The 25,951-nt window shown below is 38.7% G+C and overlaps 1 protein-coding gene across 10 annotated transcripts in view; it reads right to left on the bottom strand.

Moving 5' to 3' along the window:
- FUT8 (fucosyltransferase 8) overlaps positions 1-25,951 on the bottom strand; it is a 324,493-nt gene that overhangs the window by 74,708 nt on the left and 223,834 nt on the right. For all 10 annotated transcript variants that reach the window (XM_030855266.2, XM_060294921.1, XM_030855259.2 and 7 more), the window contains one exon: positions 10,375-10,489. In XM_030855266.2, the coding sequence (XP_030711126.1) occupies positions 10,375-10,489 (115 nt within the window). The remainder of the gene's footprint in view (positions 1-10,374; positions 10,490-25,951) is intronic.

Raw genomic sequence — 25,951 nt, 5'->3', positions numbered from 1 at the left:
ATGTCTTAAGAGGATCACCGTGCTCTTAATAATGATTTTAAGTGAACAGATAGTGCCCAAAGTTTGTGACAGAGCAGAGAGTATATATTCCTGCATCCTTACAGACCGTTCATATCCAGTCCCATGATCTAATGAATGGGAAAAATAACTAATTGTTTGGGACAGGATCTTCAGCAGGTGGCTGACAATGGGATATGCCCAGAGAGCTGACATCTCAAATACAGACAAGAGTTCATATATAATTGAAGGAATCAGAGGAAGAAATAAAGGTAAATAGAAGGCAAAGATATTTAAGAATTACTTCCATCACTGTCTAGGCCACGGTTGGCAAGCTTTTCCTGTAAAGAACCACATAGTAAATATCTTTGGCTTTGCAGGCCACATTTTCTCTGGCACAATTATTTAACTTTGCCACTGTAGCCTGAAAGCAGTCATAGATGATACATAAACAAATGTGCATGGCTATGTTCCAATAAAACTTTATTTACAAAAGCAGTTGATGTGGTTTTGGCTGGAGTGCAGTAATTTGCTGACCTCTGGTTTAAGCCAGTAAAATCTGTAAAAATAGTGTGGCAAAAGGAAAACCAAAATCAGGTAAGATGGGTAGGAATACATGCTCCCTAAGGATATAGGAAATTATATCTTCTTCTATTCTGTATTCTACTGTAACAGGGAAGAGATAATTTTGACTCCATGTTGGATCTGTTTCTTTGACTTTCGCCTTTGCTTTTCGTTGCTTTTATTATTACAATTATACATAATGGCCTGCCTCAGGGAACCTGCCCACCTGTGAATGGCTGTAAGAAAGAAGAAATTAACACATCCCAGCCCGAGACTGGCTGGAGATGTTTTGCAAGACGGGTGGCCTGGGCTTTCCTGGTGGCGCAGTGGTTGACAGTCCGCCTGCCGATGCAGGGGACATGGGTTCGTGCCCTGGTCCGGGAAGATCCCACATGCCGCGGAGCGGCTGGGCCCGTGAGCCATGGCTGCTGAGCCTGCGCGTCCAGAGCCTGTGCTCCGCAACGGGAGAGGCCACAACAGTGAGAGGCCCGCGTACTGCAAAAAAAAAAAAAAAAAAAAAAAAAGACTGGTGGCCCTTTTTACTTTACTTCTTCCCTGCCTCTCCCTCTCTATTCTGCCTTTTTTACTTTACTTCCTTCTCTGATTCTATAGAAGAAACTGGCATCCAGACCCCTATAAGATGGTTTTTTGGGGGACCCTAGTCCGCCATCTTCTCAGTCTGCGGGCTTTCCGAATAAAGTCATATTCCTTGCCTCAACACCTCGTCTCTCGATTTATTGGCCTGTCATGCGGCGGGCAGAGTGAGCTTGGACTCAGTAACACTACTTTGAGAAAACTTCTGAGACCTCTTATCATTTGTGAGTCACATAGATTTAGTCCCTCAATAAACCGAAGGAGATTCTCCAATGCCCACATTACTTTCTATTTAAACAAGCAGCATTATTTTCCTGATGTGTGAGCTGCTAAAATCTAGGCTCATCTTTCTGACGACTAGTTTTACCTAGTGAAACTGAGTTCCCTTGAAACCAAGTTCCCCTACCAAATGTATGATTAACTTCTCTGTCCAAAACTGTATTCCTTTTTTGTTCTGCCCATGTTGCCCCTCAGGATTGAGGAGTATCAAAGAAAAGGGGAACTGAAACTGAGCAGGACCCTGTGGGGCCCTCCCTGGTACTAACAACCCTCTTTGTCCCCCATTTCTTGTTTGTATAAAAAGGTTTTAGTCTCCTAGGTCTTCCGAGTTCCAAAGAGCAGACTCAAAACAGTTACTAATTAGGGAAGTGAGGGAAAGCAGAAACAAAGCAGCAAGAAAAGTAATGATTGTAAAACAGAGCCATAGTTCCTCCTGAAGGGATATATACATAACAATCTGACGCATACCTTTGAGTTGTTCTGCAAAAACTAAGACCCTCACCTAGGTGGTAGATGGTGACCACAAGCACACAGACTCCAGACTAGTTGGAACCAGGAAGACTGATGATTGAGATTCCTGAAACCTCACCACCAACCAATCACAAGAAAGTCCACAAGCTGCAACCATCACCCCAAATGTTGCCTTTAAAAACCCTCCCCAGAAAGCCATTGGAGGGTTCAGGTTTTTTGAGCACGAGCTACCCATTCACACACTGCTTGGCACCCTGCAATAAATGCTGTACTTTCTTTCACCACAACCCAGCGTCACTAGTTTGGCTTTGCTGTGTGTCAGGTGAGCAGACCCAAGTTTGGTTTGGTAACACTAGTCCATAAATATACTTGGAATATTAAAGGATTTGTTCTACTACATATAGAACAAAACTGAAAACTGGATGGGAACAACTGATATTCATTTTTTACCAGCTGGAAAGAAAGATGCATGATAGATATAATGGGCAGGTCAGGATATGTTTAATTTCTTCTGTGAAATAATCAGGCTTTCTACTCACACCTCTGAGTTTTAATCTACTTAGCACATAATTCTATATTCTACCACAACTGAGTTAAACTTTTTATAATCCAGAGAGAAAACCACCTCTCATGACAACTGTTACGATTAAAGACAATAATGACACTTTCCATAGGATTTCCACATTACCAACCTCCTATTTTCTTCAGATTTGTTCATTCCTGAAAAAAGAAATTTATATTCTCTACTGACTTTTGCAAATTTCTGTGTATTGCACAACTGGTAATCTCTTATAATGATAATGACGAAGACAATCATCTTAAGTGGAAAAAACACACACACACACACACACCAGGCAGAATCCATGTCTGGAAACTTCACATTTTATGGTCCTACTCATTTAGCTATTTAAAAGTTATACCTCACTTTCCTCTATTTTAATGTAAACCCTGACAGTTAGCTTTTCTTTCCATAAAAGGCAAGTACCTGTCTTCAGCTTTGATTGCCAAAGCATCCAATTCAAAGAGGGGTATTTCCAATTAATACAGTGCAGCCTCAGGACTAGCTAAAGACCCACAGTGCCCGCCCCCCCCCCCCCCACCACCACACTGAGGCTCCTTTGTTTTAGAGATCTCGGTTGATTTCAGTAACTGACCATTTGGGCCACTTGTTTTTTCCCTTCCCCTTGCTTTAAATTCCTGCTCTTTTGTTTTATATTTGCCAATAAAGAGTGAACTCCTGAAGGCCCTAAAAATCAGAACCCCAAGCCCACACGTTCTCTCTCTCCACACACACACACACACACACACACACACACACACACACACACACACACACACACAACCTGGCTGTGTGGCTCCAGGTGTGCTATGTAATTCCCAGGTCGTATAAGTAATAAACCTTTATTTCAGTTTCCTGATGATTATTGCTAATGGGTGTCTTGCAATCATAGTAAGAACCACAAGGGCCAGTCCAACCACAACACTGCTTTCTAATAGGCTGAGACCAGCACAAAACATTTATTAACTAAGTACATGAGAAACCTAATTGTCAAGGTTTCTGTAGCAAGGTCGCATTTGCTAGTGATGGGTAAATGCAAAAGAGGATGTGGCTTCCCGGGCCAATATTACAAGCAGCCCTGAAGCTTATACCCAGTCAGTCACCTTCAACAAACCACCAAGAAAAAACAAACACTGGCTCTTCAAACTACTTCTTAAATGGTGAATATAAAGACTTGGAGTTAAGACTCTTCCTTTTCCCTCTGCCATTTACTAGGCAAGTTATACAAACCTCTCTAATCCTCAATTTATTCTGCTTACTGAGTATAAAACAACACCTGCCTCATGAGAGTTACTTTGCATAATACCTAGCAATACAGAAAGTGCTTAGAAATGGCAGCTTGCAAACATTCTTCATTCTCATAACTTCCTTTAATGCACCAGAAGAACAAGAAGAAATATCTGCTCCCTTTCGCCTTCCCAATTTAAGGTCTTTAATGAGACCTTGAGATATATGGATGTTTCACCATCTATTTTCAAAATGCCTGACCCAAACCTTGAGCCCAGTATAACACCAACGTAATGACTTGAATGACTCAATTTTCCATAGAGAAACAAGAATCAGTGCAAACCTTTCTCAGATGGGTTTTTGAAGTGATGTGAGCTATGCAAGTCACATACCCCACCCCCTGATATTTATCACAACTGGCATTTTTGGTTTAGGTAGGTCAGATTTATGATCGCATTCCACATAAGACATCCAAGCACTCAAACATCCAAGCTCTTTTAGAAAGGCTATCACAGTACCATAATGGATGTGTGAGAACTATCATGCCCATTTTCTAGGATCAGAGCGTATCTATATATATTATAATTAATTGCACAGACATGTAGTTGTATGCTTTTATGATATCACTGAGCCCTACTTATGACTTATTTGATCTTCGATCCTTAGTCAATACTCTACCCTGAGCTAAGCAATTACGGGCAGGGAGCAGAAGGTGTAGTGAGGCGTACTGAACAGACAGAAAAAGTCAGGGGATAGGCCACTCAGTTTTGGTCTACGGTAACCAGGACTCACACCTACAGCATAGCTGCCTTTCGCAAAAGTTGTAGGCAGTCAGTTAACAGAGGCTGATAATTATAAGATGGTCAATTTGAGAAAGTGCTGCATACTCCAGGGAGTGCTGGAGAGTGAAAGTGAAAGTCCTAGTCAGAGGTTAGCACTCTTTAATGGAAAGCTGCTGTTCCAATATCAAATTAAAGCAAAATTTTAACTGGAGGCAACGTAGTCTTTATTGTATCTATGTACTTGAGACAGAACCCACCCAATCTTAACAGTCAGCATCTATCACTTTTCATCTAATTTTGCAATGTCTTTCTCTATTTCAGGCTTCTTACCGTTAGTGTTCTTGGGTAATCTTATGTCTCTGGAGCAGGACTGAGAACCCCCTAAAGGGACTTCAGGTTCCCTCCTACTTCAATGAGAAGAGCTTTCTTGTGGGCAGAGTGGATTTACTGAGATGTATTGTAACAGGAAAGAGCTAAAAGGACTCCGTTAGATCTGTTTCTTTGACTTTAACCTTTGCTTTTCATTGCTTTTGTTATTATAATAATACAAAATGGGCTGCCTCAGGGAACACTGCCCCTCTGCTGTTCAACTCACAGGGAGACAATCTGACCCTGTCCACCTGTGAATGGCTGCAAGAAAGAGGAAACTAACACATCCCCTCACCGAGGCTGGTCAGGAGATGTTTTGCAAGACAAATGGGCCTTTTTTTTTTTTTTTTTGGTACATGGGCCTCTCACTGTTGTGGCCTCTCCCGTTAAGGCGCATAGGCTCCAGATGCGCAGGCTCAGCGGCCATGACTCACGCTGACTGGCCATGACTCACGCAGGCCATGACTCTGCGGCCAGCTGCTCCGCGTCATGTGTGATCTTCCCAGACCGGGGCATGAACACGCATCCCCTGCATTGGCAGGCGGACTCTCAACCACTGCGCCACCAGGGAAGCCCACAAATGGCCCTTTTACTTTACTTCCTCACCGCATCTACCTCTCTGATTCTATAAAAGAAACTGGCAACCAGACTCCAATAAGATAGTTTTCCGGAGACACTAGTCTGCCATCTTCTCGGTCTTCTGGCTTTCCGAATAAAGTCGTATTCCTTGTCTCTCGCTCACTTGTCTGTCGTGCAGTGAGCAGAGCGAGCTTGGACTCGGTAACAGTATGCTTCAGGGACGCTCATTTACACAGGTCCCTTCAAAGGCCCTGGGAGGAGGGGGACTTGTGTAGCGTGTTCACCTGGTCAAAATTTGCAAAATTTGTCTACAATGAGTTAAAATAGATGTCTCTTTCCACTTGAAACTCCCTCCCCTCCACTTCACTTCCCCAGTGTTGGTGTCGGTATTGGGTGGAAATGAAGTGGCCTTCAACATTTCTGGGGTCCTCTTATGGGAAAATTAAGCTGGGGATTCACTTAGTTTAGATTTAGAGGGACACATGTATGTGGTTCACGGTTGCTTTTGTGCACAGTTATTTTTGTGACATAAACATAGGTACAGGGCAAGAGGTTGCACTATGATGTGAACATGCCCCATGGTGCCCAGGATGAGAAGTATCAGGTAATAAGAGAAGTGGAGTCAGTTCTCAGTGATGCCTAGTCCACACAAAAGTTTTCTTCTCTCATTAATAACCTCAAAAATGTAGCGTATACGATTTAAAATGCAGCATAAAACAATTATATGTCGCATACTTTTTTTGATGAGAATCACATGAAACAGAATTTATATGAATTCCTTTGTATGCAGGGCACAAGCTTATAGCAGTACTATAAACACAACGTATGTCTGTATGTGAAGTTGCAAATGTTATGTATCACAAATATTAATAATTAAAAAAACTTTTTTGATCAACCATGCTAGAGAAAAATCTGATTTAATCTTCCCTTTTTCTTTATAAAAAATATTACAAAATCACTGTCAATTCACCTTATAGAAAATATTACAAATTGTAATCAAAGAGTACGCAGCCCAGAAATGTGGGGAAACAATATTATAGTGTCAGGCAGTTAACAAAAATTTTTATTCTTCTGGAGTTTTGTGTTTGTGGTATTTGTCAACTTCATAAAATCTATAATTTGTTGGGATGTTTTTCATTATAAATAGTTGATCCTCACTATCCGTGGATTCCAAAATTGCCCACTAGCTAAAATTTATTTGCAACCTCAAAATCAATACTTGAGGTGCTTTCAGGTCACTTGTGAACATGTGCAATACAGTGAAAACTGGGAGCCTCCTGAAGCACAAGTTCTCAGCTGAGGTCAAACAAGGTGCCACTTGACCTGCTTGGTTCAGCTCTCATATAAGAACAAGTATCCTTTTTGTGGTCTATTTAGACTTAACAGTATTTCATGTTCACTTTATGGTTGAAGAACTTTTCAAATAAACATATAAAAGATTAAGACCTTAAGAGAATTACTTGGTCCATTCTACTTGAGCCTAATAGTATACCTGGGGTTGTCTTCAGTAAGATTATTATAATCTTTTACTCATTTTAGTCTTTTTATACCATGCCATAGGGCCTTCAACTCTGAAGAGAAAATAATCTTAAGACAACCACAGAACTTTGTCCCACTGAAGTCCAGTTGCCCTAGTTCCTTTTTATTTTCCAGTATCTTGTGAAATTGCTTCTCCCAAGTAAAACCAAGGTATGTGATAATAAATGAATGGAAATCTAAAATTGAGACCAAACTTAACTGTACTATATGATTGTAAATCAAGCAGGATTTTCATGAGACATAATGATATTTGCTCAATTCAAAGGACTGGATAACCGCAGAAAGAGAGGCTTAGATTTAAAGGACGCTTATTATGGATCAAGACAAGGGATTTTTTTCCTCCCCACTTCTGGAAATCAAGCTTCTTTTTTTAAAATTTAATTAATTAATTAATTAATTTTTATATAGCAGGCGACAAGGGTTTAATCTAGGCTTTTTTCTTTGTACTAGGTCTTGCATTATACCTTAAACAAATCAGCGTTTCTAAAAAATGCTTGTGGGTGATAATGAGAAGTGACAATAAGTTTCATGAGTATAAGTAAAAATCTAGTAAAACTGAAAATGTTTTCAACTATACAAACCAATTGAAATTATAAAATTATCTGAATTATTTATCAAGAATACAATAAGGTATGTAAATGACTAAAATCTCCCAAAGAGATTAAAAATGTTAAAAATATTTGCTTTTATTATATCTTTTCCCTATTATTTTCTACTTAGATACAAATTATTACCATCTTTATATAACAGCTGGCTGATGGCTAAATAAGGAGAGCCTTCTAAAATCTCCATCAATAAGTTACATGAAGTGCTTATTTTTATTTTGAATACAGGTACCAAAAGTCAAAGATTTTCTCCTTTATCCCCCTTTTTAGCTTTATTTCCTAGTATACTATTTATTTTCTAAGCCCCGTTGAAGTCTTTCAGAATTTAAGTTGCTTAAATAGTCTTTTTACAGTAGTATTTCACTTAAAGTAAAGGTATGGAAACACCAGTAGATTTGAATATCAATAAAACATGCAATGGAAAAATGTAATCACTCTAAAAAAATCTGTATAAATAGCTCAACTCTTCTGATTAAACTCTCTAATCCAATTAGTTAAACCAGTGACAAATCATTCTTTTTAAAGGAATAAAAATTCAAGTCAGAAAGCATTCCTTACAAATACGTATTTTTAATTTTGTTGGAATGGGTGAAAGGACCCTTATTCACCTCCAACCAGAGAAGTTGAAGAGTGACTGGCATCTTTAATCTCTGAAAAATCATACGTTACAAATACAGTTCTTAACCTCAAAAATGGAAAAAATGATTGTAAATACATTGAATATTTAAAGAAAAATATTTTTCTAAAATATGGCTTTTCCTATTGAGATTTTCCCCATCTCCTTTAATATTAAAAATTGCATTTTCTTTTCCAATATAAAAAAAGAAAAGCATGAAAGTAAGCATTTCTTAATTAATATTTGAAACTGAAGTTAAGGTCCATGTGAAACAATGTTTTACTGTAAGTCTGAAAGATTTAAAAAGCCAATATAGTTTTAAATCATTAGCATGATTTACAAGTGAAATTCTCTAAAACAGAACCACAGAAATCAGCACATAGAAGATGAAATTCACACTACTGGTGAAAACACTTGGCCACTCAAAAACCAAGAGGAAAAAAGAAACTAAAGCAAGTGGCAGGTACTTGTTACTGGCGGGTTGGGGGTGGTGCTAAACTATGGCCAAATCATAGTTTAAATATAACTTTTGTGGTGTGAAAATTTAATGAATATGTGGAAATGGAAGAAACTCAGGAAACCAGAGTTATTTCCATTTCAAATGAGGATGATAGTTCTGAGCCACCAGCTGTTTACAGTTCATTGAATGAGGTTCTAGTTGATAGGAGATAATTACCTCTTCCCTACAGGAGGCAAGTGTTTCTCATTCTACAGACACCTCTGATGAATGGCCATGGGGGTATTAGACCAAGAAATCATGCCAAGATCAGTTTCGTTTTTAACGAACTCTTGAAACACCTGATTTTCTGCTTTTTCCTATTTAAGTATAGGAAAATGTGCATCTTAAAATATACAGAATAAAGTCACTGGCTATTATTTTGCTTTTATAAAGCACCTTAACCTTAAAAGGAAAACAGAGTGATTATACACAGAAAGTATATATACCATCAATAGTACTAGAAAAGGATGAGCACGATCATTTCAACTTCAAGCATTTGGAGTATTAAATTCTATTTACTAATACATTGTTTTCCCCTGATTGAAGTTTCTTTTCAGTTAATGACACATTACCCCATTCATTCCAGCTCCTTCAGCTACTTGGATAGGCCTATCAATTTGATCTTCCCAAACTCTCTCAAATTTGTCTCTTCACTTCCAATGCAAACTGCCACACACCTCAGTATTTCTCAGCTTCAGTATGGTCCTCGTATCCTAAACGCTCTCCTTGCTTCTAGTCTCTTACAATGAATCCAGTTCAAACAAAATACTACTTTTCAGATTAATATCACTAAAGCAGCACTCTCATCATGCCACTCTTATGTATAAAAATCTTTCAAAAGCAGGTTGTGATTCCAAAATAGAAAAAAGCTTATGGCATATTAAGCAAAAAACAAAATTTAAAAGTAAATCAATACTATCCTTACAAATATGTAACACTGGGTAAGCATATTAATAAGAGCTAGAAGAGAACACACACAAAAAATGAAGAGAATGTATTTTAAAGGGCCTGGGACTTGGAGTTTACCCTTGATTTATATTTCCCATTTGTTGTTATAATGATGTTTATACAATAAATAAAATCGTTCAGCAACCATTTACTGCTTATGCACTATAAAGCTTAACCTGTACCCAAGGACCTCTGCAATCTGGCTCCCAAACCTACCTTTTCCAACCCTCCTTTTCACACAACCAAAACTCCAGACAAACTAAAATATTCTATTTCTCATTGGGTTCCTGTACTGTTCTTTCCCAGGTATGGACCATTACTTACATCATATGCTCCAGCTAGTATGCTCTTCTCCATTTCTGGGTGTGTAAATCCTACCTAATTATCCTTTACAGCTCAGTTCAAATAATACCTTTTCCACATAGCTATCCCTGACAGGTTCCTCCAATGAGCATTTCATCTAATCTCTCACATAAATGCAGCACTTCCTATTTTGCACTGTAGTTTTTGTATGTCCGTGTGTCAGAAGTAGCCCCCTTTAGGGCAGGGACCTTCTTTTAGCTATCTTTGTATTCCACTCAAGGAGTAACATACAGTCTTTTTGAATAAATAGGTAAAATGAGTGACAAATACTTTCAAAAAGTGAGGGCTAGGAAGACTAAAAACCAACAGCAACTCTTACTTTTAGTTTTATTATGATTCTCCTTTTTTTCACTCAAGTTAATTTCTTAACCTAACCTTCTTACCTGAAGATACGTTATTCTCCGCTGGACCAGCTCTGTCAGATCTTTGGCCTCTTTTTCCCGCCAATCACCTGCTCCATCTGTTTGACTGAGGTAGTATAAATCCGTCATTATAGACCTATAAAAAGCAAACAACATTGTGGGTCTAACTTATTTGTATTTCATCACAGGATTACACAAAGTCATAAGAAGAGAGTCAAATTCTTCATAAAGATTGATGCTCACACTGATGCTGGTACTCATTTTTTATTTTCTATCAAGACTGTGAAATTCAACAGTGTAGTCTCTAGCAGCCGAGATTCATTCCTATAGTAAATCTTTACTGTTGAGAAGAACATACTCCCCAGACCCGCCCCCCCGCCCCAGGCCAATTAGTGCACTTATATCCCAACACAGAGCACATCAGAGATCAGGGGAAATTGGATACCCATAGCAAAGAAATAGGTAGACTAACATAAGGGAGAGAAATACATTGGTGACAGCATTTGAATATTACCTTTTTGTTCTCTCTACTGTCACCTCCTGTCCCCTCTTAAATTTCTTCTTCATACTTGGAAAAAGATCAGAGGAAAATTTTGGCACAACTCTTACACAACGGTCGAAACCAAGGGTCAGCAAACTTTTTTCAATAAAGGGCCAGACAGTAAATATTCTACGCTTTGTGGGCCTCTGTTGCTTTTGTAGCAGGAAAGCTGCCATAGACAAGATGTAAAAAAAAAAAAAAAATGTGCGTGTCTTCCAATAAAACTTTATTCACAAAACCAGGCTATGAGCCAGATTTGGTCCTGAGGCTATAATCTGACAATTCTTCCTCTAAATTAATAAAATGATTGTTAAGATACTTTCCCATCCTGCGTAGTAGTTTCAATTACAACATGCTCAATTTCCTGCAAAGTAAACTAAAATACCCAGTATACTGACTGCTGGTGGAGATGGTTTCATTTATATTACATTAAACAAAAGCTATGACTTGCATTTACCAACAAAGAAAAGTAAAAAGCAAGACTCCTCTCTTTCTCTGACGCTCCCTACCAACCCATCAGCAAACATTTCGCCAAGCTCTGAACAAGTATCACCACTGGCATTGCTACCAACTGAGCCACCACTTTTCTCACCTGAATTGTTACAGTAACCTCTGAACAGGTCTCCCTGCTTCCACCCTTGCCAACGTCTACAGTCTATCCTCAATGTAGCAGCCAGATCCTGTCAAAATATCAGTCAAATGATGTTACTCCTTTGCTCTTATTGAACTGACTCTTCATCTCAATCAGTCAAACCCAAAGTTACTAATTTGACCTACAAGGCCCCAGACAATATGGCCTCCCTTACCTCTTTTTATTTATTTATTCATTCATTCATTCATTCATTTATTTTTTAAAACATCTTTATTGGACTATAATTGCTTTACAATGGTGTGTTAGTTTCTGCTTTATAACAAAGTGAATCAGTTATACATACACATATATCCCCATATCTCTTCCCTCTTGTATCTCCCTACCTCCCGCCCTCCCTATCCCACCCCTCTAGGTGGTCACAAAGCACCGAGCTGATCTCCCTGTGCCATGCAGCTGCTTCCCACTAGCTATCTACTTCACATTTCGTAGTGTATATATGGCCATGCCACTCTCTCACTTTGTCCCAGCTTACCCTTCCCCATCCCCATAACCTCAAGTCCATTCTCTAGTAGGTCTGCATCGTTATTCCCATCTTGCCCTTAGGTTCTTCATGACCTTTTTTTTTTTTCTCTATTAGATTCCATATATATGTGTTAGCATATGGCATTTGTTTTTCTCTTTGACTTACTTCCCTCTGTATGACAGACTCTAGGTCCATCCACCTCACTACAAATACCTCAATTTCGTTTCTTTTTATGACTGAGTAATATTCCATTGTATATATGTGCCACATCTTCTTTATCCATTCATCTGTTGATGGACACTTAGGTTGCTTCCATGTCCTGGCTATTGTAAATAGAGCTGCAATGAACATTGTGGTACATGACTCTTTTTGAACTCTGGTTTTCTCAGGGTATATGCCCAGTAGTGGGATTGCTGGGTCATATGGTAGTTCCATTTTTAGTTGTTTAAGGAACCTCCATACTGTTCTCCATAGTGGCTGTATCAATTACATTCCCACCAACAGTGCAAGAGGATTTCCTTTTCTCCACACCCTCTCCAGCATTTATTGTTTGTAGATTTTTTGATGATGCCATTCTGACCGGTGTGAGATGATATCTCACTGTAGTTTTGGTTTGCATTTCTCTAATGATTAGTGATGTTGAGCATTCTTTCATGTGTTTGTTGGCAACCTGTATATCTTCTTTGGAGAAATGTCTTTTTAGGTCTTCTGCCCATTTTTGGATTGGGTTGTTTGTTTTTTTGATATTGAGCTGCATGAGCTGCTTGTAAATATTGGAGATTAATCCTTTGTCAGTTGCTTCATTTGTTTTTATTTCCATTTCTCTAGGAGGTGGGTCAAAAAGGATATTGCTGTGATTTATGTCATAGAGTGTTCTGCTTATGTTTTCCTCTAAGAGTTTAATAGTGTCTGGCCTTACATTTAGGTCTTTAATCCATTTTGAGTTTATCTTTGTGTATGGTATTAGGGAGTGTTCTAATTTCATTCTTTTACATGTAGCTGTCCAGTTTTCCCAGCACCACTTATTGAAGAGGCTGTCCTTTCTCCACTGTATATTCTTGCCTCCTTTATCAAAGATAAGGTGACCATATGTGCGTGGGTTTATCTCTGGGCTTTCTATTTTGTTCCATTGATCTATATTTCTGTTTTTGTGCCAGTACCATACTGTCTTGATTACTGTAGCTTTGTAGTATAGTCTGAAGTCAGGGAGCCTGATTCCTCCAGCTCTGTTTTCTTTCTCAAGATTGCTTTGGCTATTCGGGGTCTTTTGTGTTTCCATCCAAATTGTGTAATTTTTTTGTTCTAGTTCTGTGAAAAATGCCAGTGGTAGTTTGATAGGGATTGCATTGAATCTGTAGATTGCTTTGGGTGGTAGAGTCATTTTCACAATGTTGATTCTTCCAATCCAAGAACATGGTATAACTCTCCATCTATTTGTATCATCTTTAATTTCTTTAATCAGTGTCCTATAATTTTCTGCATACAGGTCTTTTGTCTCCTTAGGTAGGTTTATTACTAGATATTTTATTCTTTTTGTTGCAATGGTAAATGGGAGTGTCTCCTTAATTTCACTTTCAGATTTTTCATCATTAGTGTATAGGAATGCAAGAGATTTCTGTGCATTGATTTTGTATCCTGCTACTTTACCAAATTCACTAATGAGCTCTAGTAGTTTTCTGGTAGCATCTCTAGGATTCTCTATGTATAGTATCATGTCAACTGCAAACAGTGACAGCTTTACTTCTTCTTTGCCAATTTGGATTCCCTTTATTTCTTTTTCTCCTCTGATTGCTGTGGTTAAAACTTCCAAAACTATGTTGAGTAATAGTGGTGAGAGTGAGCAACCTTGTCTTGTTCCTGATCTTAGTGGAAATGGTTTCAGTTTTTCACCATTGAGGATGACGTTGGCTGTGGGTTTCTCATATATGGCCTTTATTATGTTTAGGTAAGTTCCTTCTGTGCCTACTTTCTGGAGGGTTTTTATCATAAATGGGTGTTGAATTTCGTCAAAAGCTTTCTCTGCATCTACTAAGATGATCATATGGTTTATCTCCTTCAATTTCTTAATATGTTGTATCCCATTGATTGATTTGCGTATATTGAAGAATCCTTGCATTCCTGGGATAAACCCCACTTGATCATGGTGTGTGATCCTGTTAATGTGCTGTTGGATTCTGTTTGCTAGTAGTTTGTTGAGGATTTTTGCATCTATGTTCATCAGTGATATTGGCCTGTAGTTTTCTTTCTTTGTCACATCTTTGTCTGGTTTTGGTATCACGGTGATGGTGACCTCACAGAATGAGTTTGGGAGTGTTCCTCTCTCTGCTTTATTCTGGAAGAGTTTGAGATGGATAGGTGTTAGCTCTTTTCTAAATGTTTGATAGAATTCACCTGTGAAGCCATCTGGTCCTGGGCTTTTCCTTGTTGGAGGATTTTTAATCACAGTTTCAATTTCAGTGCTTGTGATTGGTCTGTTCATATTTTCTAGTTCTTCCTGGTTCAGTCTCGGAAGGTTGCGCATTTCTAAGAATTTGTCCATTTCTTCCAGGTTGTCCAGTTTATTGGCATAGAGTTGCTTGTAGTAATCCCTCATGATCCTTTGTACTTCTGCAGAGTCAGTAGTTACTTCTCCTTTTTCATTTCTAATTCTATTGATTTGAGTCTTCCCCCTTTTTTTCTTGATGAGTCTGGCTAATGGTTCATCAATTTTGTTTATCTTCACAAAGAATCAGCTTTCAGTTTTATTGTTCTTTGCTATCCTTCCTTTCATTTCTTTTTCATTTATTTCTCATCTGATTTTCATGCTTTCTTTCCTTCTGCTAACTTTGGGTTTTTTTTGTTCTTCTTTCTCTAATTGCTTTAGGTATAAGGTTAGGTGGTTTATTTGAGATGTTTCTTGTTTCTTAATGTAGGATTGTATTGCTCTAAACTTCACTCTTAGAACTGCTTTTGCTGCATCCCATAGGTTTTGGGTCATTGTGTTTTCATTGTCATTTGTTTCTAGGTATTTTTTGATTTCCTCTTTGATTTCTTCGTTATTAAGTAGTGTATTGTTTAGCCTCCATATGTTTGTATTTTGTTACAGATTTTTTCCTGCAATTGATATCTAGTCTCATAGCATTATGGTCTGAAAAGATACTTGATACAATTTCAATTTTCTTAAATTTACCAAGGCTTGATTTGTGACCCAAGATATGATCTATCCCGGAGAAGATTCCATGAGCACTTGAGAAGAAAGTGTATTGTGCTGTTTTAGGATGGAATGTCCTATAAATATCAATTAAGTCCATCTTGTTTAATGTGTCATTTAAAGCTTGTGTTTCCTTATTTATTTTCATTTTGGATGGTCTGTCCATTGGTGAAAGTAGGGTGTTAAAGTCTGCTACGATGATTGTGTTAATGTCAATTTCCCCTTTTACGGCTGTTAGTATTTGCCTTATGTATTGAGGTGCTCCTATGATGGGTGCATAAATGTTTACAATTGTTATATCTTCTTCTTGGATTGTACCCTTGATCATTATGTAGAGTCCTTCTTTGTCTCTTGTAATAGTATTTGTTTTAAAGTTTATTTTGTCTGATATGAGAATTATACTCCCCTTTCTTTTGATTTCCATTTGCATGTAATATCTTTCTCCATCCCCTTACTTTCAGTCTGTATGTGTCCCTAGGTCTGAAGTGGGTCTCTTGTAGACAGCATATAATACGGGTCTTGTTTTGTATCCATTCAGCCAGTCTATGTCTTTTGGTTGGAGCATTTAATCCATTTACATTTAAGGTAATTATGGATATGTATGTTCCTGTTACCATTTTCTTAATTGTCTTGGGTTTGTTATTGTAGGTCTTTTCCTTCTCTTGTGTTTCCTGCATAGAGAAGTTCCTTTACCATTTGTTGTAAAGCTGGTTTTGTGGTGCTGAATTCTCTTAACTTTTGCTTGTCTGTAAAGGTTTTAATAATTTCTCTGTCGAATGTGAATGACATCCTTGTTGGGTAGAGTAATCTTGGTTGTAGGTTTTGCCTCTTAATCACTTTAAATATGTCCTGCCAGTCCCTTCTGGTTTGCAGAGTTTCTGCTGAAAGATCAGCTGTTAACCTTATGGGGATTCCCTTGTATGTTATTTGTTGTTTTTCCCTTGCTGCTTTTAATATTTTTTCTTTGTATTTAATTTTTGATAGTTTGATTAATATGTGTCTTGGCATGTTTCTCTTTGAATTTATCCTGTATGGGACTCTCTGTGCTTCCTGGACTTGATTACCTATTTCCTTTGCAATATTAAGGAAGTTTTCAACTATAATCTCTACAAATATTTTCTGAGTCCCTTTCTTTTTTCTTCTTCTGGGACCCCTATGGTTTGTATGTTGGTGCATTTAATGTTGTCCCAGAGGTCTCTGAGACTGTCCTCAATTCTTTTCATTTATTTTTATTCTGCTCTGCAGTAGTTATTTCCACTATTTTGTCTTCCAGATCACTTATCCGTTATTCTCCCTCAGTTATTCTGCTATTGATCCCTTCTAGAGAATTTTTAATTTCATATATTGTGTTGTTCATCACTGTTTGTTTGCTCTTTAGCTCTTCTAGGTCCTTGTTAAACGTTTCTTGTATTTTCTCCATTCTATTTCCAAGATTGTGGATCATCTTTACTATCATTATTCTGAATTCTTTTTCAGGTAGACTGCTTATTTCCTCTTCATTTGTTAGGCCGGGTTGGCTTTTACCTTGTGCCTTCATCTGCTGTGTGTTTCTCATTTTGCTTAACTTACTGTGTTTGGGGTCTCCTTTTCACAGGCTGCAGGTTCATAGTTTCCGTTGTTTTTGGTGTCCGCAGTGGCTAAGGTTGGTTCAGTGAGTTGTATATGTTTCCTGGTGGAGGGGACTAGTGCCTGTGTTCTGGTGGATGAGGCTGGATCTTGTCTTTCTGGTGGGCAGGTCCACATCTGGTTGTGTGTTTTGGGGTGTCTGTGGCCTTATTATGATTTTAGCAGCCTCTCTGCTAATGGGTGGGGCTGTGTTCCTGTCCTGCTAGTCGTGTGGCACAGAGTGTGCAGCACTGGAGCCTGCTGGTCGTTGAGTGGAGCTCGGTCTTGGCGTTGAGATGGAGATCTCTGAGAGAGCTTTCGCCGTTTGATATTATGTGGACCTGGGAGGTCTCATGTGGACCAATGTCCTGAACTTGGCTCTCCCACCTCACAGGCACAGCCCTGACGCCTGGCGGGAGCACCAAGAGCCTGTCATCCACACGACTCAGAATAAAAGGGAGAAAAAAAAGAAAGAAAGAGAAGAAGATAAAATACAATAAAATTAAAAAGTTATTAAAGTAAAAAATTAAAAAATTTTTTAAATAAATTATTTTAAAAAAGGAAAGAAAGAAGAGAGAAACCAAACCAAAAAAGCAAATCCACCAATGATAACAAGCGCTAAAACCTATACTAAAAGAAAAAAAAAAAACGACAGAACCCTAGGACAAATGGTAAAAGCAAAGCTATAGAGAGAAAATCACACACAGAAGCATACACATACACACTCACAAAAAGAGAAAAAGGGAAAAAAAAATATATTTATATCGTTGCTCCCAAAGTCCCTCAATTTGGGATGATTCGTTGTCTATTCATGTATTCCACAGATGCAGGGTACATCAAGGTGATTGTGGAGATTTAATCCGCTGCTCCTGAGGCTGCTGGAAGAGATTTCCCTTTCTCTTTTTTGTTCGCACAGCTCCCGGGGTTCAGCTTTGGATTTGGATCCGCCTCTGCGTGTAGGTCGCCTGAGGGTGTCTTTTCTTCGCTCAGACAGGACAGGGTTAAAGGAGCCGCTGATTCGGGGGCTCTGGCTCACTCAGGCCGGAGGGAGGGAGGGGTACGGAATGCGGGCCAAGCCTGAGGCGGCAGAGGCTGGCACGACGTTGCACCAGCCTGAGGCACGCCGTGCATTTTCCCGGGGAAGTTGTCCCTGGATCACGGGACCCTGGCAGTGGCGGGCTGCACAGGCTCCCAGGAGGGGAGGTGTGGACAGTGAACTGTGCTTCCACACAGGATTCTTGGTGGTGGCAGCAGCAGCTTTAGCGTTTCATGCCCGTCTCTGGGGTCCATGCTGATAGCCGCTGCTTGCGCCTGTTTCTGGAGCTCCTTTAAGTGGCGCTCTTAATCCCCTCTCTTCACGCACCAGGAAACAAAGAGGGAAGAAAAAGTCTCTTGCCTCTTCGGCAGGTCCAGACTTTTTCCTGGACTCCCTCCTGGCTAGCCGTGGTGCACTAACCCCTTCAGGCTGTGTTCACGCTGCCTACCCCAGTCCTCTCCCTGCGATCTGATCGAAGCCTGAGCCTCAGCTCCCAGCCCCCGCCCGCCCCAGTGGGTGAGCAGACAAGCCTCTCAGGCTGGTGAGTGCCGGTCGGCACCGATCCTCTGTGCGCCGCACTCCTGTTGCTGCGCTCTCCTCCGCAGCTCGGAAGCACCCCCCCCCCGCCACCTGCAGTCTCCGCCCGCGAAGGGGCTTCCTAGTGTGTGGAAACCTTTCCTCCTTCACAGCTCCCTCCCACTGGTGCAGGTCCCGTCCCTATCCTTTCGTCCTACCCAGGTACGTGGGGAATTTTTCTTTTTGCCCTACCCAGGTACGTGGGGAATTTCTTGCCTTTTAGGAGGTCTGAGGTCTTCTGCCAGCGTTTAGTAGGTGTTCTGTAGGAGCTGTTCCACGTGTAGATGTATTTCTGATGTATTTGTGAGGAGGAAGATTATCTCCGTGTCTTACTCCTCCAGCTTGAAGCTCCTCCTCCTCCTCCCTTACCTCTTTGATCTCATCTTCTACTACTGTCCTCCTTGTTTACTCTATTTCAGCCACATAGTCTTGTTACTAACCTCTGAACATGTCAGCCATGTTCCTACTTTAGGACCTTTGCATTTGCTCCTCCTTCCCCTGGAATGCTGGTTTCCCAGATACCCATCCACATGGCTCACCCAAATGTCCTTCAAAATTTTGCTCATATGTCACCTTCCCCAAAAGGCTATCCAGACTATCTCACTTAAAAATTCAACACCCAGTCACCATCACATCCCTTGCTTTTCCTTCTCCTCTTTCCCTGCAGTATTTTTCTCCAAGCAATTATCATCTTCTAATATATATCATTTACTTCTTTATTTTATTATCTTTCTCCCCCTACTAGAATTTAAGCTCCATGGCAGCAGGGTAGTTTTCAAACTCCCCTCCTTGCTCCCAAACCAGCATTTAGAACAGTGCTGATCACATAGAAAACGTTCAGTATATATCTTTGAATAGATAACTGAATGAAAAAGTGGCAAAAATTTTCAAGAATTTTAGATGAGATAATATTGAGAAATTTTACCTTCCACAAATCCAATTTTGTGCTAGAGAATTTCTGGGAATAATCCTTAACTAGTAATAACTCCAGCTTTAGCCCTTCTCTGCACTTTATATTAACTCTTCTGTTCTGGGAATGCTTATAAGTATGTGTTATTTGCTTGTGAAAAGTATAAAGTTAGAAATTTATTTCTATTTATCAGAAAGTATACAGCTGTCCCTTGAACAACTCAGGGGTTAGGGGTGCTGAACCCCCTACAGAGTTGAAAATCTGCATATCACTCTTGAATCCCCAAAAACTTAACTACTAATAGCCTACTGTTGACTGGAAACCTTATCGATAACATAAACAGAATTAACACATATTTTGTATGTTATATGTACGACAATCAAAATGTTATGCACCAACAAATATCAAAGTAAGAGGTCTGGAGTACAAAAATGTGGACTCTGTTCATTGTAAGTATGCAAAATCAGAAAGATTTTGAATCAGAGGAAAAAAAGCTTTGAGAGCCAGACAGATCTATCTCTCAGTTTGGGATCCAACTCTTACCAGCTTTGTGTCCTAGGAAAGTTATTTTGACATCTCTGAGACATAGTTTCTTCACTTTAAAATAAGTATTATAAAACCTTCCACACAGTTTTTAAAAAAGGATTAGTGATAATACAAACAAAGTAGTATATGTGGTGGCTGCTTGCTACAGACTGAACATCTGTGTCTCCCCCAAACGCATCCATTGAAACTTAATGCCCGGTGTGATGGTATTCAGATGTGGGGCGTGTGGGAAGTGCTTAAGTCATGAGGGTGGAGCCTTATGAATGAGATTAGTGCTCTTGTAAAACAGACCCCACAGAGCTCTCTAGCCCCTTCTTCTGTACGAGGGCACAGTGAGAAGGCACTGTCTATGGAGCAGAAAGAGGGCACTCATCAGACACCAAATCTGCCAGCACCTTGATCTTGAACTTCTCACCTTCCAGAACTGTGAGAAGTAAATTTCTGTTGTTTACAAGCCACGCAGTCTATGATACTTTTTTGTCATAGTAGGCCAAACAGACTAAGACATTGCTATTTATGCTAGAATGCCTCAGAGAGTTGCTTCAGAACTTTTAGCTTGTGTCTGAAGAGTACCTACTAATAATTCCACAACTAAGAGGAAAGATCAATTGGGTATGAGGGTGACAGTAATATGTGGGACTGACAGCCAGTCAGAAAAATGACCCAATACTCAGTGCCTTATAGCACCCTGAAGAAAGGGATTGATCAGTGAGGACTCATTTAACAGATGATGAAACCAGCCCACAACAACTGTGATTTATCTAGGAGTACATGACATAGTCTCAGTTCTCTTCTATTCCTGGTTCTTAACTAGATGATAAACCATTTAGGAGCAAAGCAATGGAAGCCCACTGGAAAAATAATTAAAGTCTTATTTACTATCATAGAGAATTATCAGAACTACATACGGTTAACAGAGAATACCTGATAATAGCCCCTTTGAGTAAAACAAAACTATTAATAATATGCAAATAAAAATTCAAAATCATAGCCACAGTTTAGAATATTCACCCAACTAATAGTGGAATAGCTTTATACAATGCTTTGGGATAACAGGGTCATCTGTGAAGCATTTCAGGCATTTGTTCAATGTGTCAACATTATCCATGCACAGGACACTTCACAGCTTGACTATTTCCATGTTTACCCTTTTAAAATAGGACAAGAGTCTAATATGTGATGCTTTATCTGTTTTTATATTATTCCCACCTAAGATTCAAAACATTTCTTTCATGAAAAAGAGTAATTTTAGTTGGAAAAACCATATCTACAACTTACTGCCTCCTTTAAGAAACTAACTTACAGTCTTACACACTGAACAGAGGTTCAAGTTTTTTTCAGATTATGAAACTGAGGCCCCTATGGGCTATTATGTAGCCTATGGTATTATTTTATAGTTGCTGTGAGAAAAGTTACCACTCATGAAATTGTGTGAGTTGATCATGGAAACACAGGAGATGTCTTTCCTTATAATGGTGTTACAGGGCTAAGCTGAAGTTTATTTAAGTTATTTTCTCAGTTTTATAGGCCTCTTTTCCGTTACTCTCATCACACCCATTATTTTTCACATTTCATAGGTTTCATCATAACCAAACATGGTCATTTGCTTTTTCCTACCCATCAAATAGGAGTGATCACAAAACTTGTTGAAAGTCTCAACTTTAAATAGCAGTATTGTTTCTGGAGATGTAGTACAGTGGGATAAATAACCAGTCTATCAGCAAATGCCTGTTGAAGGAATAAAGGAAATTCAATATGCTCTGCATGGCGTTACATTAAATTAAAGATACACACACACACAGACAAATAGCACTACATTCCATGACAATCAGTATATAGCCCCAAGCAGGTAAAAAACTACATTAGGTGTAATTTAGAGGGGAAAATTCTTTGAAATATATAAATTGACATGGTTTATGCTTTCATGTCATAGTAATCAAGCCATCACTTTACCACTGGGAATGAAAGCTGATCTCTGTATATTTTAATAAATTAGAAAACATAAAAGTGAATGTTTTTACCAAGTTACATCACTACTAAGTCTTAGCAATCAGTTATTTATATTTATCCCAATATCTGTCAAGAAAGTGGAATAACCACTTTATAACTAGAAGACCAAAGACCAAAAATAGTACACTAATTTTTTATGATAATGCAGTCAGAGTCACAGTATAAGTCACTCTATTCCAACAGTCAACTAAAATTAAGCTTCCTTTGTAAAACTTTTTTTCTTGGCCTCCCCAGTGGAGACCACGTAAGGAAGACAAGCCCAGGAAATGACTTTAAATTCAACCTACAGTTGACCCTTGAACAACACCGTCTGAACTGTGCGAGTCCAGTTATACGCAAATTTTTTCAATAAATATCGGAAAAATTTTTTGAGATTTGAGACAATTTAAAAAAACTCACAGATGAACTGCATAGTCTAGAAATATCGAAAAAATTAAGAAAAAGTTAGGTATATCATAAATGTATAAAATATATGTAGATACCAGTCTATCCTTACATAGGCATAAAGGCATTAAATTCTATAATTTAATATAAAATTAATAATGTGTTAGTTTTCTTACTGTTTTAAAACTTTGCTTTCAAAAAATTACATTACCATACAGTATGCCTTCCTCATAACTGGAGAAACTGCATATCAGCCGATCATCATAGGTTAAGTGTTTTTTTTAAATTTAACAATGTTTCCAATACTGTATTATGAATATGATTGTAAAACTGTATGCCATAAAAATTTTAAAACAATTCATTTATTAGTGTATAGGCTAGGCTACCATGAAGCAATCATATTGATTACACTACCTCCTTTAAAGCAATCATTGTTGTTACAGGTATAATGCATGTATTGTTATAGCTGCACATAAATGCATTTTTTTCATGTTATCTTTTCATTTTTGCTTTCTAACATTAGTAATACATATAATATCTTCAGTGTTTTGTATCATATAAGACAATATAGATGTAGGTACTGACAGACAATTCGTCTTGTAAACAGAAGACATAAACTTCCAGTATCAATAAAGATAGTACAGTACTGTAAATGTATTTTCTCTTTTTTATGATTTCCTTAATAACATTTCCTTTTCCCTAGCTTATTTTAAGACTACAGTATATAATACATGTAACATATAAAATATGTGTTAATCAACCGTTTATGTTATCAGTAAGGTTTCTGGTTAACAGTGGGCTACTAGTAGTTAAGTTTTTGCGAAGACAAAAGTTATACGTGGATTTTTTTACTGTGCCGTGGATTGGTGCCCCTAACCCCCACATTTTTCAAGGGTCAGCTGTAGTTCTTTGCTAAGTCAATAATGTTTAGACATTACCATCCTGCAAAATTTGTCACCTTTTAGCCAAAGACATGAGGATAATCAAACAGAAAGTTTCAGTTCTGGCCCATTATTGGGAAACATGGTGCCTAAAAACCATTCTACAGAAATTCCGGATTTTCAGTGACTCCATTCTCAAATCAAATCTCCTAGAGGTATCCCTCAAGCTGGTAAACTGGATGTCTTGGTTTTGACTATGAAGATACCAAAAAATCTAGGACGTGGGTGGTGAATCTAAAGGCCTGAGGTATTAAAAGCCTGAGAAATACAAACCCAGGCAAAGTACCAGCAGAATAGTGCTAGTCATTTGAGGGTAGAATACACATGCCTGAAGATAAGTGATAGACTAGACCAACATCTGTGACTCTAAGAGAAAGCCAGCTATGACAGGCATCAAAACCTCTTCTTCAAAAACTGGGCTACATTTATGTTCTTTGTATTTTCTGTTAATTTTCTTATTTTTATACCTTAATATTCACAAAACTCTTTTTAAATGTTCTGTCTCAATTATGCCAATGAAGAACCACAAGGAGAGTATTTTGCTTATATCTTATTCAAAATGTTGAAGAGGGAAATTCTCCCTGAGGGCCAGCACAGAGCAGATATAATTCAAGGAAGAAAAGTCCAAGGTGAAGGAACTGACATTTATTAAAGTAAATGTGACTAAGGGAGGCTACACCACAGAGCTTAATCCATAGGTAAATATGGATCAAGGGCAATACTTTGGTTTGCTCCTGGGGCAGAAGTAAACAGTGCAAAGGATAAAAATGTGACCAGGAGACAGACAGGCAGACAATGCTCCCACTGCCTCCCATGTTGTCTCAGCAGGAATTTTAGCATACCACCATTCTGACAGCTCACATGGGTGGAGAGCAGTCCAGGAGGGCAACAACAAATACAGCTCATACTACCACATAAGGCAATAATTATGCTATTTGGTGAGTGATGTCCACTAGGCTTATGTTTAGGTTCCAGATTTTCCTATTGAGCACTGTGACAATCTCCCCTTACCTGTGCCTTCCTTGGAGGATCTAAGAATTTTCTATTTATATCCTCTTACAGGACTTTCCTTGTGCAGGTCTGAGTAGAGTCTACCAGAACCTACAATGTGTCAGTGACTGTGGAAAGTGTTTTATATATTTTCCCACATTTAATCATCACAATGCTGTAATACAGCAATTATATCTCCACGTGTAGAAGAGAAAAATAAAGCTCAGAGAAGTATTTAGCAATTAAGAGAAAGGATTTTAGAATATAACAGCTCTGCCACTTACTTGCGTAAGCTATCTAAATTCTCTAGGTCTGAGTATAACTTTATTTATAAAATGAGGAGGCTACCAATATTACTATGTTGACAAAATAAGATAATGAATGGAGAGCCTTTATCACAGTGACTGGCATGTAGGAAATCCTTAGTAAGTAGGTTTTTTTTTTTTTTTTTTTTTTTTGGCAGTACGCGGGCCTCTCACTGACGTGGCCTCTCCCGCTGCAGAGCACAGGCTCTGGACGCGCAGGCCCAGCGGCCATGGCTCACGGGCCCAGCCACTCCGCAGCATGTGGGACCCTCCCGGACCGGGGCACGAACCTGCGCCCCCTGCATCGGCAGGCGGACTCCCAACCACTGCGCCACCAGGGAAGCTCAGTAAGTGTTATTTTTAATGTCAAAATAATTCTTGAGTTTGGAAACCACACCCAAGGAGATGTAAGGTGGGGGCAGGCAAAATAGAACTAGGGCCACAAGATGAGACATACTTCACCTGTAGGTTCTCCTCCCAATGCAAATTTTATTTTAGGGGAGAGTGTTCCCTAACACAAGATGGAGAATCACAATCTGGCTGATAGAAACTAAGTGATAAGCAGAATAAGGACCACTTCATATGACAATGTCTCCCTTTGTCCAAGGATATTAAGAGAAATGTTCTAGTACCACTTAAAAATAAGCCTGGATTCCTTAGTAGAAAAACAATCATACAAAAACATTTTGTCCAAAGGAATTAAAAGCTGGAGAACGAGTACCTACATTCCAGCTTAATGTAAGAATCAATTAAATCACACATCAAAGAAATTAAGTGTGTATGTAATGAAACAAAAAACAAAGAATAATAGATTTGAAGGTTCGCAAAACTATTCAAGAGTGAAAATTTCAATTCTTGGACCTTTCAAAGACAGTTGAGTAGAGTCCACCTTATAAAGAGAGTGAAAACACAAGCTACTGTACCACAATGGTTATGACCAGCAATTCTGATCAAATAGATCCATAAGCTATTAACCTACCAATCTTGCCCTATAACCAGTCAGATATTGTACCCCTTATCTGATTTGAAGTGCTTTTGTTACATAGTCCCCTACACACAGTAGCAAAAAGCCAATCAGCTTAATTAGCCATAAGTATCATTCATCATTTTGGAAACACAGCTGATCTCAGTCTTAGCAAAGCTGCTTTACATATTACTGATAATGAGATGATGCAAACCAGGCAGGAGTGATGAGATTGCTACTTTACTAGATTGTTTCTCAATAGTTTCAGTCAACTTAATTGAGAAATAGCTCATCAGTCCTGTGAGCCCTCCTGTCCTTTAATAATTAATATAATTTAAAATAAGAAAGAAGCAACTCCAGTAACTATTTCATAAACTGGTGTTTGGCACCATAAAGATGACAAAAAGAGCCAAAGTGACAAGGATTAAGTTAAATGTATCTCTGGACAACCAAACAGCGTGGTAAGACAAACTCTTCATGACACC

Source organism: Globicephala melas, chromosome 2, assembly GCF_963455315.2.
Source record: "Globicephala melas chromosome 2, mGloMel1.2, whole genome shotgun sequence".
In the NCBI taxonomy this organism is placed as follows: Eukaryota; Metazoa; Chordata; class Mammalia; order Artiodactyla; family Delphinidae; genus Globicephala; species Globicephala melas.
Note: the sequence above shows the minus strand (reverse complement) of the source record. Positions and strands in the feature narration are given on the sequence as shown.